We start from the raw sequence: 19,325 nt of genomic DNA on the forward strand, positions 1-19,325 counted from the left end.
TGTTTTATCAGCTGTCAACTCCATTAGGTCTTCATTCAAGTGTTTTGAAAGGATCAGCAGCTACTCGACTTGCAAAAGGACTTGTTATCTGGTCATTCTCCGTTTCTTACCAAGGGACTGTCATTCTTCCGTGATTCTCTGGGATTCTCTGGCCCCTTGTTCAATCTAATATATTCCGGGGGAGTTGGGAACACTAAAATGTTAATTTCATTGCTTTTCTTTTGGCCAATTTAACATTTTTTGGTAACATGCTTTTAGGTCATTAAATATGAAACGTCTGATTTCAAATCAAAAGTGTAGTTTATTACATCTCAAACAAGAAGCAGTACAATTAATCAGAGTGCGCACCTGAACTATCAACACAGTGTTGCCATCTTAACAGTAGCTTGTTCATGCCAGCAGCAGAGAAGCCTGGAGAGCAAGTGGCGATGAAGTTGAGAAAGGCGTTTTCCGCAGCTTGTTAGAATGGAATATATTTCTTTGCAAGAAGTGGTCCAGAGCCTGGAAGAAGTGGTAGTCAGTTGGTGCAAGGTCTGGTGAACATGGTGGATGACAGAGTTTCCAAGTCCAGCCTCTGTAGTTGGAGCAGCACTGTTTGTGTGACATGTGGTCGACCATTATCTTGCAAGAGGATTGGCCTGTCTCTAGTGACCAGTCTCTACTGCTTAATCGCAAGCATCCTCATCATTTCATCCAAAGGTTGCAGTAGACATCTGCTGTAATCGACTGGCCAGGTTTCATGAAGCCGTAGTGGATAACACCAGCACTGGACCACCAGACACACACCATTAGCTTTTTTTAATGACTGTTCGGTTTTGGACTGTGTTTCGGCGATTCACCTTTTCCATTGCCAAACATGTACGATTGCCAAAAAGAATCCATTTCTCATCACATGTCACAGTATGGTGTAGAAGTGGTTCACCTTTATGTCGTGACAGCAAAGAAAGGCAAGTTTCAAGACAATTTCTCTTCTGACATTCATTTAATTCATGCAAAACCCATCTATCCAGCTTCTTTACCTTGCCAGTTTGTTTCAAATGGTCCGACATTGCTGGGATAGTAACGTCAAACCCTGCTGCTGATTCACGCGTAGGTTGAGATGGACTCGCTTCCACCAGGGCCCTCAGCTCATCATCATCCACCTTGGTCTCAGGTCGCCCACGTGGCTCCTTTTCAAAGTTAAAGTCACCAGAACGGAGCTTCTCAAACCCTGCCCGCACTGCGCGTTCATTAGCCGCGCCCTTCCCAGACACGTGGTTGGTATTCCGAGCTGCCTGCGCTGCTTTGTTTCCATGGCGGCGCTCACGTTTGAAAACAACACGAATTTTTGACTTGCCCATGGTTTCACAAAAATTGCTCTAAAAAAATTTTGAAAGATAATCACAAGCCAAAACATGTGTTTGCGAGACTGAGGATGTGCCGTCACGATAAAGATAAAACAAGAAGTGTCAGGGTGAAATGTCAGCTGTATCAACTGTCAAACTTAGCACTTGAGGAAACTGGACATTCCACACTTACCAACCTAAATATTATGCCGCTTTTAAAAACAGATTTTCATTGAAACCTCGCAGTTGCAGATTTAGTTCATTCTATTTATGGCAAACGTTCTCCGTGTAACCTAACCCTCCTTGTCAAACCAGTGAACCAAATTAGAAATGTTTTCTGTCAGAAAAAGTCTGACCTACTTTTTCAATCGAAATAAATGTTGACTCCCAGACATAATAAAAAGGAAAACCCTTGAAAAAGGAATTGTAGAACACATAAGTTTCTGAAGGCAATAGTCATGATTTAAAACATGTATCTAATATAATTAATTGACCTATTTTATAATATGACATTAAAAGAAAAGGAGTCTACACACTGCTTTTCTGAATTACAACATTTTAATGAGAACTGCAGGTAAATGTTCAGGGTATGCACTAAGTGAGGGCGTGTGTACATGTGCTTACTGAACACTACCTTCCAGGAGCGAAACACTAAATAATAACCAAGTATAAAAATAATTTAAAAACTCTCCCCCAGCAGGGCGCGGTGGCTCACGCCTGTAATCCTAGCACTCTGGGAGGCAGAGGCGAGAGGATCGCTTGAAGTCAGGAGTTCGAAACCAGCCAGAGCAAGAGCGAGACCCCGTCTCTACTAAAAAAATAGAAAGAAATTAGCTAGACAACTAAAAATATATAGAAAAAACGAGCCAGGCATGGTGGCATGTGCCTGTAGTCCCAGCTACTGGGGAGGCTGAGGCAGGAGGATTGCTTGAGCCCAGGAGTTTGAGGTTGCTGTGAGCTAGGCTGATGCCATGGCACTCTAGCCCAGGCAACAGAGCGAGACTCTGTCACAAAAAGAAAAAACAAAAAATACTCTTCCATTAGTTCTGTTAAGCATCTTAATCAAGGTTTCCTTTGTGTCCAGTGGAAAAAAGGGATATACTGCTAAAAACTCATGGGTCCAACGGCTGGCACGGTGTCATGTGTGTCTGTAGTATTGAGAGTATTCGGTTCATCCGCAGAAGACAAGAGCGATGGGCAGACAGGCAAGTGGCCCGTGAGACACTGGGACTGGGTAGGCAGGTCACCTCCTGAGAGAGGTGGGCAGGGTGGGCTGGAGAGACACTTAATATTCATATCACATTCAAAATTCATGAGATATTCAATATTCATGAGACACTCAATATTCATGAGGTAATGTTCACGAGGTCAGACGGCTGCCAGCTGTTCATTTCCATCTTGGCCCTGCTGTTCTCTGCCTGGACCAAGCAGACACAAGGCCTGACACATTTAATCTAGTACAGTAAGTCGAATTCTCAATTTAATCAGTTTTAACATCTTGTTAACAGATTTTTATAAAGATTAACGTAAGATCTTTGATATGTTCATCCTACTTGATTTTTCTTAGCATTAATTTTTCTATGTTACTGTTTCAATTTTTTTTTAATTGGATGTCTATTCCTCCACCCCAATAGACAAAACTCACATGCAGCCCCGCATTCTTCAGTCTCCCACCACACTATGTTCTCCAGACTTTACATCTTGGGTCGTGAAGTGCTTGTGTTTTCTTCGACTTTAGCTTTTTAAAAGCCACCACACGGCAATCTACTGATCACTTTTGCTTTGTCAACCTCTTGCAAGATTTTCTACACTTTGTTTCTCAATTTAAGCATCTCACTCCAAACTGCGTTCCACGTGGCTCTTAGCGTGGCAGAGCTCTGGGACACCGTGAGCCTGAGAGTTGGGTTTCAACTCAGAACGTGTTTACTAAATGTCTGTGGCATGACAGGCTTGTGCAGCGAACAGCCGCGAACAAACCAACGTCTCCCGCCCCACGGCACTTGCATTTCACAGGAGGACAGACAAACAAATGCAAGTTTTGTCAGGGTGGTGTCGGGAAGAAAAATCAAGCAGGGTGAACAGTGACATAAGATTCCTCTGGTGCATAAAGTACTTGTTTCCACAAAAATGTGTTTTAAATGACTCTCTGAGGAAGTAAATGATTGTTATTTAAAAAAAAAATCTTTCTAATATCTTTCTTTTAAAAAAACTTGGACAATTTACGTTTTAGAGCATTAAAGTGTTTGCTTTTCTATAAAAATCCATGAGCATTCAGAGTACTGAAGAAATGGCACTTGAAAAAGTCTGTGCCAGAACATTTTAAAACTCCTTATAACCAATTTCCAAACACAAGAAAGCAGAGATGGGTGTCACAAGTGCCCGCGACATGCCGGCCCCAGCAGCGGCTGCCGTCGTTTCATCCAAACCTCCCTCCCTTCTCTGCCAACGCCCCCCCGCCCCCGGGAGGGCTGGCACACTCCGTTCCCACGGCCGGCTTCAGCTTTAGGTCTAACAGCACCCCCCCCCCCCCCCGGGTGGGAGAACCAAGCGCCTGGACGCCGACTGGCCAGACGTTGGCGCTTCGCCCCCCAAGCGTTTATTGCGTGACTCCTTCCACTTTGCCCGTTCCTCCGCCACGCGGCCGTCCCACGCGCGGTCTGTTACTTGGCTTGTCTGTTACATTCACTCCTCCACATTCTGCCTGGTTCTCTTTTGTTTCCTTGAGTCTTCTATAATAGCTGTTAATTGTTAATTCCTGGACCGCCTGTTCTAAAATATCAGAATATGTCCTAATGGGATCTCTAGCTCAGCACGACCATCTTTGTCTCCACAGCTGCATTCTCCTTGCGAGGGCGTTTTTCGAGGAGGTGCGCCTAGGCGGAAGGCGGGGCCTCGGTGCCACCCGCCCTGGAGGCCGAGGGGTCTGAGCCCAGGCACCGGGAACCCACCCCACTCCCCTCCAGGGATGGGGACACTCGCCGGAGGCTGGGCCACCCCAGAGACTCCGGGCCCCTCCCGTGATTTGCTCCCAGCATACGAGGGACCAGTGGCGCTAGGACATGCAAAGAGCAGGCGCCCCTCCCACCACGTGTGCACACGCGTGTGCATGCGCCTGTCGTACATTCTAGACATAAAGGGTGCGGTGCACAGTTTTAGGGCACCGATAAAATACATTCTACTGTGAATCCCAGGGAGCCGGTTCTCGAGGAGCTTCCGTGGCCCCGTGCGGGGCCCTTGTGTCCTGGCCGACACGGTGGCGTTGTTGAGAGCGTGTCGATGACGAGGACGCTGGCGCACTCCGCCCGCCAGGGGAGGCCAGGCACCAAGGACGGAGTCGGAGCCGCCCTCGTTCCTACGCTGCTGGAGTTTTCAGAAGCCGCAGGGCGACGTCTTCAGCGTCCCTGTGCCGCTCACACGGGAAGGCCTCAGTGCGTCCGCACCTGCCCCCACAGCGCAGGCTGAGTGGGCGTCCGTGGACACCGCGGCCAAGGCCTCCCGCCGCAGCCGATTCGCGCTCCCTGTGACTGTCACTGAGCGCACTCGGGGGCGGCGCGGCCCAGAGAGGACACGGACTGCAGCAAGGTGAGCGGGAAGTGACAGGATCCGGGTAACCGTTACCTTTACTCTCAGATTCACGCAACGTGCCCTTAAACGATGGCCGTGTTCAGCCGCTGCCTCGCAAAGTCCCTGGAACGCTGGCCTTGGGCGGCAGCAGGCTGGTGCCTGTGGGGCGGCCAGCCCCTCGCCCTGTGCCCGCACCGAGGGTCGCAGCTGCACGCCCGTCACCCTCATCGGCTCTTCCGTCCCTCCCAGGCACCTCCCAGATGCCCAGCGTGTGCGTCGTCTCGGTCCTCCCCCCGAGAGAACAGCCTGGAACAGCGCCTGACTGTGCTCGGCGTTCAACGCCTTGGCTGAAGCAAAGCTCAAGAACCTCAAATTTTAAAGTCAGGCTCTGAGATTCACTACAAAGTATTTTTTAAGAAGCGAAACTTTCATCTTATTTGGCAAAATGCAGCCATTTCCCCAATTCCGTCGGAGACCACGGAGGAGTCTGGGTTTTCCACCCGCGGTGCTGTGAGGGGCTGATCCCGGGATCCCTGCTCTGAGGTCTGGACTTTGGCGGAGGAGCTGTTCCCTCCGTGCTTTTCTCTGAAGCGTAAACTTTTCTGATGCAACATGGTTTCGTTGGAACGTTCCTTTTATTGTGAAAAAAAGAAACACGTTCACAATGGATGCAAAAGAACGGCCAAGCTGTCTGTGATAGAGCTTTTCATTTATACGGCGCTTCTGATTTTACAAAACATTTCCCAAAGTTCGCCACTTAATTGTGGAGACGGCAGACAAGTGGGTGTGTTTAATCAAAAAAGGAAAAACACTGACATCGCCCCAAACCCCGTCACGCACAGAGCACGGCCAGTCCCCTCCCTGCCAGACCGCTCCTCGCGTGTTGCGCGCGCACACACACCACACGCGTTTCTTTGCAACCAAGAGACAGACGCTGCTTTGCAGCCAGCGCTCCGCTCCGCCTGTGACGAGCGACCTTCTGCACCGTCGTGACTGGGAGCAGCAGCGCTTCCACGGTGCAGCTCGGTGCCTGTGCCTCTCCCGCCTCTGCCCGGTTGCCATGGAGCGTCCAGGCTCTCCCTGTGTCCCCTGCCCCCCACGAAACCCCACGTCACGTGGCTGTGCCACTGCTCACGGGTGGGTCCCGGTGTGGTTTCCCTGAACACCCCCTACACGCACATGCGTGAGAGGAGCCCACGTGCCCCGGGGAGAGGTGCAGAGCCAAGACGTGACAGGCGGAGTGAAGGGGACTGTCCCCAGTGGCAGCACCTGGCAGGTGATGAGACCACTGGGGCCAGGCCCGCGGCACGAGAGGCGTCTGTCCACGTCTTCCGACTCGCTCCCTAGACGTGTCGGGGAGCCGAGGGCAGAAGCAAGGTGAGAGGAAAAGACGACCTCGGCCACGCGGGAGTAGTGAAAGGTAGTTTTATTGAGAACATCTCAAACCCTTTGTCTGCACAGGACAGCGTCTCATGCTGGGGTGCGGCGTGGCGTGTGCTATGTACACGGATACACACAGAACACAGGAGATGGGATCTGAGCAACGGGTTTCTTGGCTGAGTTACATTCATATGAAGTGTCCGGATTCTAAAATTAAAAATTAAAAGCACATAGCCCAAAGCCCGGAAAAGCAAATAGCTTTGGGGACTCACTCACTAGCATTCTGTGGACTGTGCTTTAGTCGTTGGGGTCCGCGTCTACAGTGGCCACCAGTTCCCTGCATGCCAGCGGCATCGGCCGTGGCCAAAGCCGGCGCTCTCGGCTGGGCCCGTGAACAGCACACGGGGAAGGGCGCCGCGGGCGGCGGGGGCATCTCACCGGGGCCCTCAGCCAGTCAGACCCGCCGTCCGCTTAACCCTCACCCTGACCCTGACCCGTCCCTGGCGGGCGGGTCAGACGCTTCCCTAACTTCGTGCTCCAGCCCCGGCATCACCCAAGCCCCAGAACTCGCGTGGCCAGTGCCCACCGAGCCACCCACCTGCCACCTCACACTCACGGAGATTGTCACACGACGTGTTGGGGACAAGGACATACATAACTGGACACACCCTGAACACAAATCCTCTGCCCTTTCCGTTTACATAGTTTGGGGTCGAGACGAAGGAATCTTTCGAGAGATCCTACAATGTCACAGAATTCCGGGATGGGGAAGTCAGCCAATTGTCTTCACCTTGCTGGAGCAAAATTCTGACTGGGACGGACCTTGGGTTTCCAGCATACAATATTTTGGAAGTGAAATGACCCACCTGTGCTGCGTTTATTTATTCACTTGTTTGAGAAAAGGGGTAGGGGCGTGTGGTCCCCCAGGGACGCAGGAGGCTCCGTCCTCAGATCTGCACCCACCTTGGGGACAGACAGCCGCCCCGCCTGGGCGTGGCGCTTTGCAATGACGGGGAGGAGTGCCGTCTCCACAAAGGAAGCAGCTACTCTGCAGCCTGGGGACTCGTGAAATCAGCTGCACAGAAACGAACCAGAGACATCAATGCCGTGTGAGATGTTGGCTCGCATGTTTAAAAATAATTGTTTTAAAATACCAAAAAAAACCTCCAAAACAGGAAAAGATGATGAGAGGTTAAGACTCCGAATGAAAACTGCGTCTTTGGCACCCCTTGCTGGGAGAGGTGCACCCTGATGCTGTGAGCAGGTGACGGGGGCCTCGGGTGGTGGCAGCCCCCCCAGCCCCCCACGACCGTCCCCCTGGGAAGAGCCCGGCTCTTGTCGCAGAACATGCCCACCCGAGACTCCCTGACAGCGCCACCTACCCGCGCGGGCTGCGGCCCCAGCACAGCCGCACCTGAGTGGTCCCCGGGCACCACGGAATTCATGCTGCAGGTCTAGCTGACAACAAAACAGAAACCCCCTGTCCCCTACCTGTCAAACTGTACTCAGATTGCAGGATTTTTATCAGAAAGTTCCTGGTTGTGTCAAACTTTCCGTTCTCTAAGATTCAGACCAAGGACCTGGGTGCAAAGTGACACCTCCTGACACTGTCCCAGTGTAACGGAGGCTCCTGCGTGCTCGGGGCATTTGGAAGCCGAGTCCCTGAGCTGCCTCACGGGGTCCGCTCACCTTCGCTCCTTCCCAGCCGCCCCGGGCGCGCCGGCCCCGGTCAGAGTCAGGGAGCGGCTCACGGAGCTGCTGCTTCCCGCCTGCCGGCTCCCCCGCCCCGCCCCGCCCTGCCGAGGCTCCCTGAACTGAACCTCTGCGGGTGCTCCCGCCAGGGCGCAGGGCTGGACCCACTGTGCGTGCCCAGACTGCAGCTCACCTGGGGTGGGCTGGGGGCGAGGGGCACAGTCATACCCAGTTCAGCCAGACACACGGACAGCCTCATACATACGTGGAATGTATTCCCACCGTTCTGTGTAACCAAAACCCATATATTTTTTTTAAAAACTAAGTCTATCTCCCAATTCCCATTAGAAAAAATACACTTTATAGAGACAAGAGTAAAAACGCACGGACTCATGGGATGTTTGTCTAGAGTGTTCGAGAGCCTGCTCTGGGGAAGGGGGCGGCACCCCAGACACCTCTCCTCTGCAGGTGCAGAGAAAACTCGCACGTTCCGCCCAAGCAAGACCCCTGCTCCGACGGCCAGCAGGAGAAGGCTGGCGGGAGGCTGATGTCCCCTCCATGGAACCTGGTTGAGTCCCCAACAACGAGCACCCCTTCCTGCCACACGGAACCAGCCCTGCGGTGCCATGGCCCGTGGCGTGGCACTTGCCTCTGGTGCACAGGCACGGCCCCCCAAGGCCCGGCCCCGGGGGCAGGCGGGAATGAAGGCCGCTTTCTGCTCCTGGCTTCCTAAACCCACAAAGGACACAAAGCGTCCAGGAATACAGCTCGGTCCCTCTCGGGACAGGCGCGCCGTGGGGTGGGCCCTGCACCATCCCTGCCCACGGCCCTGGGATGGCCCTCAGCACCCCCAGGCTGGAGGGTGGAGCCCCGCCAGCGGCAGAGCCCCCAGCCCCCCACCCTGAGGGGGTGACAAGGCAACTGGTGCAGATCTCTGGGCCTGGCTGCGGTGTCCACACCTGACCACGTGCCCCTGACCCCCCATGGCTCCCTCTGTGGGGCCGTCCTGGACCCCCCCGCCAACGTCCAGCCCCTGCTGTGCCCGTGACCCGCAGTCTCATGGCTCTCGGCCTGGAAGCTCTTTACTTTTCAAACAGGTCTTTGATAAAGCTGGAAAGAATAATTTAAAAACATCCTGACGTGGCATTTTCCAAGAACGGCCGTCTACCTAGATGCGCCTGCATGTGCCCCGTGGCCCGCCCTGGGCGGCCGTGCGCATCAGGCCCAGGGAGCAGCAGAGGGACCCTGGGCCCCCGTGAGGCCTCGTGGCCCTTCCAATTCCTTCCAGCCCTCGGGGGCCGAGCACTGTCTAGAACCCCGAGTGAGTGGCCAGCACAGGGTCACTGGCGTGTTTTTTCTGTGATTATTTAGAAGTAAACCAACAACACTTTTCCACCATCCGATCCTACGAGGAGTACGGAAGCTTCTAGAGGAGGCTGTGGCTATAGGGGCTGGGTCTGGACTGCGGGACCCCGTGCGTGCCACGGGGCGGCCGGCGTCATGCTGGGAGTCTGCTCCCGGGACACGGTGAAGCCTGGCGTGGAAACCGACCACGGAAGTGCCCACGGGAAACGGGCGCTAAGCTCCGACGCGTGACACGACCTCCTCAGGCTGCTACTCCTGCCTCTGCGCCTCACCTCCTCCAGCTACAGCTGCTCTTCTGCAACTAAAATAACGTGGCATAAAAGTGACCTGACTTAATTACTCCTTATTTTATAAACCACATTCCTAGCTCTGAATAAATTATTTATTCAAGAATTTCACACAGAGTAATTTCTAGTTTCCTAAACTTAAGGAAGCCCTACTCAGTAGAACTCGATTCCCAGACGTGAACGGAGATGGAAAGCGGTCGCCGGGCAGTTCGGAGGGGAACGCGGTGGCAGAGAGATGCTGCGCGGTGACGCGGCCCCGCCCCCCACGCCCTCCCCCAGCTGCACCGGTGAGACGCCCGGGGACGACTCCGGACGCCCCCCACCCTCCCCGGCGTGTGCTGCCGCCCCCAGTCCCGACGTGAGGCTCCGGGGGCCGACGCAGCCCCCCGGCCCCCCGTGGCGCCCGGTCACGGCGTGAGCGAGAACTGGTCCTGCTCCGTGGGCTTCTCCACCCAGGCGCCCAGCCCTGCCTTGATGAAGGCCGTGAACAGGCGTGCCTTGGCGGCCTGGTACTCCCGCGCCGCCAGCTTGCACTCGTGGTACATGTTGGGCTTGGTGACCTTGGAGCGCAGCAGGTGCGAGGGGACCTGCGAGAGGACAGACAAGGACAGCTGCTGAGGTGGCCGCAGGTGACAGTAAAACCTAGTAGGACCCCAAAATGGCATTTAGTGCTGCACTGGGTTCTGGGGGGGCCACCCCAGTCGAAAGCGCCTCTGTCACGTGAACGGCCTCGCACCAGGCTGGGCCGCCGCCTCCGCCCAGCCCCGCCGCTACCCAGTGAGGCAGCTGCGCAGCCCAGCTCTGGAGCCTCTGCCAGACCACACGGTCGGTTCCAATCTCACTTTCAGGCCGGGCGCGGCGGCTCACGCCTGCAATCCTAGCACTCCGGGAGGCCGAGGCAGGAGGATCACTCAAGGTCAGGAGTTGGAGACCAGCCTGAGCAAGAGCCAGACCCCATCTATACTAAAATAGAAAGAAATTACTTGGACAGTTAAAAATCTATATAGGAAAACTTAGCTGGGCATGGTGGCATATGCCTGTAGTCCCAGCTGCTCGGGAGGCTGAGGCAGGAGGACCGCCTGAGCCCAGGAGTCTGAGGTTGCTGTGAGCTAAGCTGATGCCACGGCACTCTAGCCCAGACAACACAGTGAGACTCTGTCTCAAAAAAAAAGAAAGAAAAACGAATCCCATATTTAAAAAGCACCACTGTGTCCTGTGCATTTTCTCACACTGAGCATTGCCGAGGCAGCCCTCGTGCGGCTCGATTCTCAGATTTTTGGCCGATTGGCGGCCAGCACGGGTGGCTGCGCCTCTGGGGACAGGACCCTCCCGAGCCAGCCACGTCCGTGCGTGACCTCCACGCCCACGTCCAGTGCCGGCCTGGTGATAAGTAAGCGCTATACGCTTCACTTAAAAATAAGTTAAAACCAGCAAAATCCTGACTTGTTTTCTAAGGTCTTACTGTGGGGCCCTGCAGCTAAAACAAAAGGATTAAAAGCTCCCCAGGAGGGTGGACAGAGGCCGCTGTGACCTGTGTGCTGCTGAGAAGGACGGGGACGGGGGTGACTGGCCCTGCCTGTTCATCATCGTTTTCAGCATCGGAGCAGTGAGAGAAGTTTCAGAAAGTCCAGAGGCCCCTGGGCAGGGCTCCTGCTCTGTGGGAGGGACGGGAAGGGCTGCAACTGGGTGGCCGTAACCTCTGAGCAGCCAGGGCCACACGTGGAAGGAGCACGTGGCTTCCAAGTGGCCGCTTCTCCCAGGGAGCTGTGCGGAGGGTTCCAGGAGGAGAGCCCTGGGGACAGGGGACACTGCAGGGAGAGGGGCCCTGGGGACAGGGGACACTGCGGGGCGGGCCCTGGCCTGGTACCTTGCTGTACACGCGCATCCAGCGGCAGAACATCGCGTGCTTGCAGAGGCGGGACGCGCGGCCCAGCTCGTCCTTGCCCGTGGTGGCGTTGACGACTTCGATGGCCGAGTCGCCCACCGTCCAGTTCACGCTGAAGTTGGGCGCCTTGCCCGGCTGCCGCGCCTCCGCGTTGCTGATGCCTGAAAGGGAGCAGACGGGAAGGTGACGCCGAGCCCACCGTCACACGGCGGAGGGAGGCCAGGCGCTGACCTGGCGCTGGGACGTGGTCGCAGAAGGGAGTGGCGGGGAGGGCTCGCTCTATCTGCTGAGGGACACGGGGACCCAAGCTGCACCTGCCGTGTCCGAGGCCTCGCGTCCCCGCGGCACAGAAAAGGAGCAGTGCCAGGACATGGGGAAAACAGGAACCCCAGACCCTGCAGAGACTTCGACTCAGCCACTCGCGGCTGGGGCCAGGCAGATGGGCAGATGGCGGGCGCTTCCGGGAGCAAGTCAGAGCCCCAGGAGGCCGTGCAGGTGGGGGCTGCCCCTCCCGTCCACGCTGCCCTGGTGCTCGCGCCCTGCACGCGCTCCCCTGCCACTGCGGGGCCAGGCACGGCCGGGCCACGCGGCTTTGCTCGCACAACACCCGGGAGCCAGCAGGAAGCCCCGAGTCTTAACAAGCGCACTTACATGTTTTCTTACTGTGTTTAAACTATCTTGTCTTAGCTCATCACAAGCTCGTTTGCAGAGTGGGAAGTTTTTGAAAAGACGCTTGGATAACTGAGAACTGAAAGCACACACGTCCATTCACACTCTGAGCTTGACTGTTCATGTCACGCAGGTGCCATAGGCCACCACAGTCAAAACTGACTTAGGATGTGGGTCTTTTCAACATGTTACAACACGAGGGGACCCGTCAAGCCCGCCGGCCACAAGCAGGACACGGCGCTCACAGGCGCCCAGCTCTCTCGCTACACGTCCCATGGGGGCCACTTGTGTCCCTGGTGCCAGCTCCTTGTTTGCTCCCAGTGACCCCATATCCCCCCTTGAACAGACGGTGAAAACCAAGGTACCGCCAGGCCTGTGGTCACAGTAAGGGACCTGGGCACAGTGTGGCAGACCTCCTAAACTGGGAATCGGGGAAAACAAGGTGGCCAGAGTCCATAGGGCAGAGTACCAGAGGGACAGAAATGCAGATGGGAAGCCGGGGCCTGCAAGGGCCCCTGTGCACGTCCAGTGGGGCCACCCAGAGCACACAAAGACCCCTAGAAGACACAGACCTAAAGTATGAAAAGACCCATCCAAACTTCTGGAGGTGAAAACTACATACACATGAGGTGAAAAATACACTTGATGGGCTCAAACACAGAATAGAAATTGCAGAGGAAAAGATTAGTGAACCTAAAGACACAGTAACAGAAACTATCCAAAATGAAACACAAACAGAAAAAGAGACTGGGGAGGCCGGGCGCGGTGGCTCACGCCTATAACCTATCACTCTGGGAGGGTGAGGTGGGCGGATTGCTCGAGGTCAGGAGTTCGAAACCAGCCTGAGCAAGAGCAAGACCCCGTCTCTACTATAAATAGAAAGAAATTAATTGGCTAACTAATATATATACAAAAAATCAGCCGGGCATGGTGGCGCATGCCTGTAGTCCCAGCTACTCGGGAGGCTGAGGCAGCAGGATTGCTTGAGCCCAGGAGTTTGAGGTTGCTGTGAGCTAGGCTGACGCCACGGCACTCATTCTAGCCTGGGCAACAAAGTGAGACTCTGTCTCAAAAAAAAAAAAAGAGACTGGGGAAAAGTAGCAGAAGAACAGAAAATTCATGGGGTGTGGGAAAAATTTAAGCAGCCTCAAATATATGTAATTAGAGCTCATTAAGGAGAAGAGAGAGAAAAGGGGACAGAAATATATTTGAAGAAAAGTCAACATTTTTCCAACTTTGATGAAATCAACAAACCTACGGATCTCAGAATTTCCCAAGCGCAAGCACAATATGAAGATATTGCCCAAGCGCAATAAATATGAAGAAAGCTAGATCAAGGCACATAACAAATTGCTCAATAGCAGTATAAAGAGAACACCTTAAACACAGTCAGAGAAAAGACACATGGAGGAACAAAGACAGATGACAGCAGAGCTCTCACTGGACACAATGCAAACAAGAAGACAGGAGAGTAACATCTTTAAAGTGCCTAAAGGAAAAAAATTCCACTTCAGCACAAATGTATTTGCCCATCAAAATATACTTCAAAAATGAAAGCAAAATAGAGGCTTTTTCATAGACACCCCAAAGCTGAAAGACTTCATCATCAGAACTGCACTACTAGGACTGTGAAGGAAGTTCTCCAGACAGAAGGAAACATGATTCCAAATGGAAACCCAGAGCCACACAAAGTAGTACAGAGCCCTGACATGGCAGCCACATGGGCAAATATATAAGACTTGTTTTATTATTATTATTTAAATCCCTTTAAAAGCTGACTAACTACTGAAACAAAAATAATAATGGGATTTTTAACATATGCAAAAGTTCAAAGTATGACAATAATACCACAATGGCTGGGGGAGGAGAAGTGGGAGCATCCTATCGTAAGTTTCTTACACTGTATGTGAAGTAATACAATCTCACATGAAGGCAGACTGTTATGAGGATGTACACTATAAACCCTAAAATAATCGCTAAATTCATAAAAGTTATAGACAAAAGTCAAGAAGGAGTTAAATGGGAATCATAAAAAACACTCAATGCAAAAGAAGAAAATGAGGAAAAAGGGAACAAAGAACATATGAAACCAATAGAAGATACTTATGCAGCAAGATGAGATTTAAATGTAATCATATCGATAATCACAACAAATGTAAATGGTCTAAGTGCCTCAGTGAAAAGGCAAAGACTGTCAGTGGGGGAGGGCAAGATCCAAATATATGCCACCTGCAATAAACATACTTTTAATATAAAAGTTTAAAATAAAAGGATAGAAAAAAGATACAATGTGCTATCACTAATCAAAATAAAGTTGAAGAGGCTATATTAATACCAAAGCAGATCTCAGGGCAAAGAATATATCCAGAGATAAAGAAGGTCATTTTAAAACAATAAAGGAGATCAATTTATTAAAAGGAACCAACAGTCCTAAATTTTATGCATCTTATCAAAGAACTGCAAAATACATGAAGTAAAAAATGAAAAACATTGAAAAAGATAATGTACAATTATAGCTAAGAGATTTTTCAATACCCCTTTCACAATAACTGATAGACCAAGTAGAAGGTCAGTAAGAACATAAACAACAAAATCAACTTGGCCTGACATTTATAGATCACTCTACCCCAAAATAGCAGATACACACTCTTGTCAAGTTTTCATGGAACACTTACAAAGACAGATCATACTCTGATCCATAAAACAAGTCTCAACAAGTCTCAAAGAACTGATGTTATAAAATGAAACTCAATTAGAAATCAATAACAGAAAGATATCTGTAAAATCCCCTTGTATTTTGAAACTAAACAGCAGACTTCTAAATAACTCATGGGACAAAGCATTTTGTAATGAGTAAAAATGAAAACACAACATATCAAAATTTTAAAACTCTGTAAAATCAGTAAAAAAGGTCTCCAAACAATGACATCAGTTAATTAGCACCTTAAATAAACTAGAGAAAGGAGAGCAACTGAAATATCAAGCAAGCAGAAAAAGGAAATAATTAAGATCAGAGTAGAGATCATTTAAGGAAACATTAATACCAAATGTAAACAAACTCTTCCAGAAAGTTGGGAAAGAAATGCATCTCAACTCATTTTATGCCTGACAAAGACATTAAAAGAAACTACAGATCAGTTATCTCCACAGACCAGTATACCATAGATGCAAAAATTCTAAAGAAGATTTTAGCAAACTGAATTCAATAATATATAAAAATAATAATACATAATAAGTATATAATGTTTATTTCAGGATGCAAGGTTGGTTTAACATTTTAAAAAATCAATGTCACCACATTAACAAACTGAAAAATGAACCAAATGATCATTTCAGAGCAGAAAAAAGCATCTGACAAAATCTTCTTCAATAAACTCTTCAGAACTTTTGCACATTTTTTATTGGGTTGTTTAACTTCTTATTGAGTCTTGAGAGTTATTTATAGTTTCTGGATACAAGTCCTTTATTAGACATATGATTCAACAATGTTTTTTTTCCCCAGTCTGTGGCTTGTCCTCCAATTCTTTTAACAGCATCACTCTTAGACCAAATAATTTTCATTTCGATAAAATCTAATTTATCCATTTTTTCTTTGATGGATCATGCTTTGGGAATTATATCTAAGAAATGTTTGCCTAAGTCAGTGTCACAAAGATGTTTTCATATCTTGTCTTCTTAGAAATTGTATAGTTGCAGTTTTTAAAGACTTAAAACATATTCGTTATGAGTTGATGCTTGTATAGGGTGTGAGACACGCATTCAAGTCTATTTTTTAACATATCAGATATTCAGGTGGCCCAGTACACCATTTGGTGAAAAGTTCCTCATTTCCCCACCCAATCAGGGAAAAAGGAGCAAACTATTGATAGACACAACACGGATGAATCTCAGAATACTTACACTGAGGGAAATAAGCTAGACCAAAGAAGTACATATCTTATGATCCCATTTATGTAAACTCCTAGAATATGCAAACTAATCTATATCGGCAGAACGCACATCAGTGGTTGCCTGGGGTGGAGACGGGGTAAGAGCAGGGACTGAAAAGAGGCACTGAGACATTCTTGAAGTGATGGGTGGACTCCTCATCTTTATCGTGGTGACAGTCGTGCATTCATCTATATACCTCAAAACTTACCACACTATATACCCTTTAGGTGTGCACAGTTCATTATGTCAATTGTACCTCAATAAAGCTGTGAAAAAAACACCCTAATTTGTAAAAATACTGTTTTCATTGAAAAGTGATATTTGCTCATTGTGGAAAATTCTCAAAATCCACATAAACCTTCCTTTTCATTGTCAAATAGTTTTGCCTGGCGCACACACCACGATTTGTTTATCCACTGAACTGCAGAGGGACGTTTAGGTAGTTTCTAATCTCTTACTAGTGTAAATAAAGCTGCTGAGAACATTCCTACACAAGTCTTTGTAAGGGCATTTACTTCCATTCTCTTGGGTGCATACCTAGGAGTGGAATGGCTGGGTCATAGAATAGGCGTGTGCTGAACTTTCCAAAAAGGTTGTTTCTTTTACAGTCTGGCTGCGCCGGATGCTTCCCTTCCCCGCTGCGCCGGACACGACACCCATACGAGGCTGTGTAGCAGTGGCGCCAGCGAAGGTCCTTGTCCTATGTGTGCTCTCAGGGGAAAGTGCTCAGTCTTTTCACCATCAGGCCTGATGAGAGCAGTAGGGTTTTCTATAGATGGCTCCTTCAGCTTAAGGAAGTTTCTATCTCTAGCTTTTAATAAGGATGGATGTTGAGGCCAGGCACAGTGGCTCGCGCCTATAATCCTAGCACTCTGGGAGGCTGAGGCGGGAGGATTGCTTGAGGTCAGGAGTTCGAAACCAGCCTGAGCAAGTGTGAGGCCCCATCTCTACTAAAATAGAAAGAAATTAATTGGCCAACTAATATATATAGAAAAAAACTAATTAACCAGGCATGGTGACGCATGCCTATAGTCCCAGCTACTCGGGAGGCTGAGGCAGGAGGATCGCTTGAGCCCAGGAGTTTGAGGTTGCTGTGAGCTAGACTGACGCCACGGCACTCTAGCCTGGGTGACAGAGTGAGATTCTGTCTCAAAAAAAAAAAAAAGAATGGATGTTGGATTTTATACCATTTTTCATGACCACAAGCAGCATATGAGAGCTGTTGTTCTTTCACATAAACCTCAGAAAAGAAAATTAAAGCTACAAAACCCAGAGATAGTCATTATAGTTTTGTGGTTCTTATGTGGATACATTTAGTAGAATTAGCTAGGAAGCCTGAGATTCTGACTGGGATGGTTTTGAGTGGGTCCCTGGCCACTGTCTTTGAAAGAAGAATAAAACCTCTTCACAAGTAATTCTTAAAAACTAAAGATTCTTAAACCCTCCCAAAATAATTCTTTCTCCCCAGATGAGAACTGCCACTGTAATGCATATCCTTCTGTCATATACAGACGTAGGCATGCGTGAGCACGCGCACGCATGACCACGCACACGCATGAGGATGTGCTTCTGTGTAATGAATGGAGATGTCACAGATCTTCCTTACAACCTACCCTTGGATGAGCTATAATAATAGGAATACGATTAAACAATACTTAGATTCCTGGGTATACTGCTAACTTTCACTTTCTAGTATTTCATTTAGGAGTTTTGCATCTATAGTCATAAAGTAGTACTATTCCGTGGCTCTCTTTTTACTTGTGTTTTGCCCAGTTTTGGTATTAGGATTAGGTCAGCTGCCCTGTTCTATGACCCACATTTATATACAGGTGGAATTACATGTTCTTTGATGATTAAACTGTGAATTTGTTGGAAGGTAACTTGCTGACAATCTTTTCAATGTCTTCCCTGGAAAATTTCCTTTGCCAGATTTTATATATCTATTTGGGTTAATTTTGATAATTTACATCTTCTTAGTTATCCTTTGTTGTTGCTGAGATTTTCAAATTTATAAGTGTCAGAGTTGAACAAAGAATTCTCTTGAAATTTAGATACAGCGCCCCCCCCCCTTATCCCACAGGAGATCTGTCCTGAGACCCCCAGTGGATGCCAAAACTGAGGACAGGACCAGACCCTACACACGCTGTGCTTCTCCTGTGCATACGTGTCTATGATAAAGCTTAATTTATAAATTAGGCACAGGAAGGGACTCACAGTAATAATGTTAATAGAACAATTGTGACATTATACTATAATAAGGTTGTGTGTTCTCCTTCTCTCAAAATACTGTCATACTGACCATGTGGACAGTGAAACCTTGGGTGATGGGCACTACTGACCCCTCCGTACCTGTAGCTATGCCTCGGTTCCCACCTTGTCGAATTTGTTTTAACGACATGACATTAATTAGACCCGGCAGTGCTTTACTGATCTTTCAAATCAGCACCTCTTGATTTTACTGATTAACTTTAACCTTTTTTCCTGTTTCCCATATTATCCACTTCCTTCCTCTCCTCTTCTTCAGTTCTGTTTTCCTCCTTCTTCCTGCATTCCTGTGTAGCTCTGTGTGGCTGTCACTCCCGGTCTCTGAAGCTAAAGGCTGAGGTCATTCACTGTCACCCAGTCAAGGCATCAATTCTTTCAGTGTGACGGGGCTCAGGTTGCCATTTCTGGTACATGTGTTCAGACGGTCGGAAGTTTAAGCTCCAGCTTCTCCTCTGATCTAAGAATTATCTGAGAGAGTCTAACCCCCAGTGGCTGCATTTTTGCTTTACAGCTAATTTTTAGTTTCAATGCCTTGCAGTCACTGAAAGTAACCTGCACAGTTAACGAGTCTGGGTTTAATTACCCACGACAGTGACCACAAGATGCATGCCAGGGCTGTGCACTGTGACCACCTTACAGAGAAGAGAGAGTCAATGCGCCATCAAGCCCGAGCTGCGCGAAAAACACTGCCGTACTCACAAACTCCAGCGCTGTCTCTTCATCCTGTTTCCCGAGAGTTGCTCAGAATCGCGCCTTAGTTTTGTCTGCCATGTTATCCAAACCAGTCCCTTCCGGAATAGCTCTCTGGGTTTCCTGGAATTTCCATTTACCTTTACTTTTTTGTTGTCATCCACAAAAAAAAAAAAAAAAAAAAAGCGTTTGCTTTCCCCCTGCCATTTGGATGGTTCTACTTCTTGGTTAGGCTACTTGTCGAAGTAAATCGCTTTCTCCTGAAGACATTCT

General features: G+C 49.7%; 1 protein-coding gene across 4 annotated transcripts in view; it reads right to left on the reverse strand.

Moving 5' to 3' along the window:
- Positions 1-6,300: 6,300 nt before the first annotated feature.
- ADARB1 (adenosine deaminase RNA specific B1) overlaps positions 6,301-19,325 on the reverse strand; it is a 142,763-nt gene continuing 129,738 nt past the window's right edge. For all 4 annotated transcript variants that reach the window (XM_075998461.1, XM_075998394.1, XM_012780035.2 and 1 more), the window contains 2 exons: positions 11,481-11,659; positions 6,301-10,200 (listed from right to left, as the gene is read on the reverse strand). In XM_075998461.1, the coding sequence (XP_075854576.1) occupies positions 10,021-10,200; positions 11,481-11,659 (359 nt within the window). In that variant the 3' untranslated portion in view covers positions 6,301-10,020. The remainder of the gene's footprint in view (positions 10,201-11,480; positions 11,660-19,325) is intronic.

This window comes from Microcebus murinus, chromosome 1, assembly GCF_040939455.1.
Source record: "Microcebus murinus isolate Inina chromosome 1, M.murinus_Inina_mat1.0, whole genome shotgun sequence".
NCBI classification, from domain to species: Eukaryota; Metazoa; Chordata; class Mammalia; order Primates; family Cheirogaleidae; genus Microcebus; species Microcebus murinus.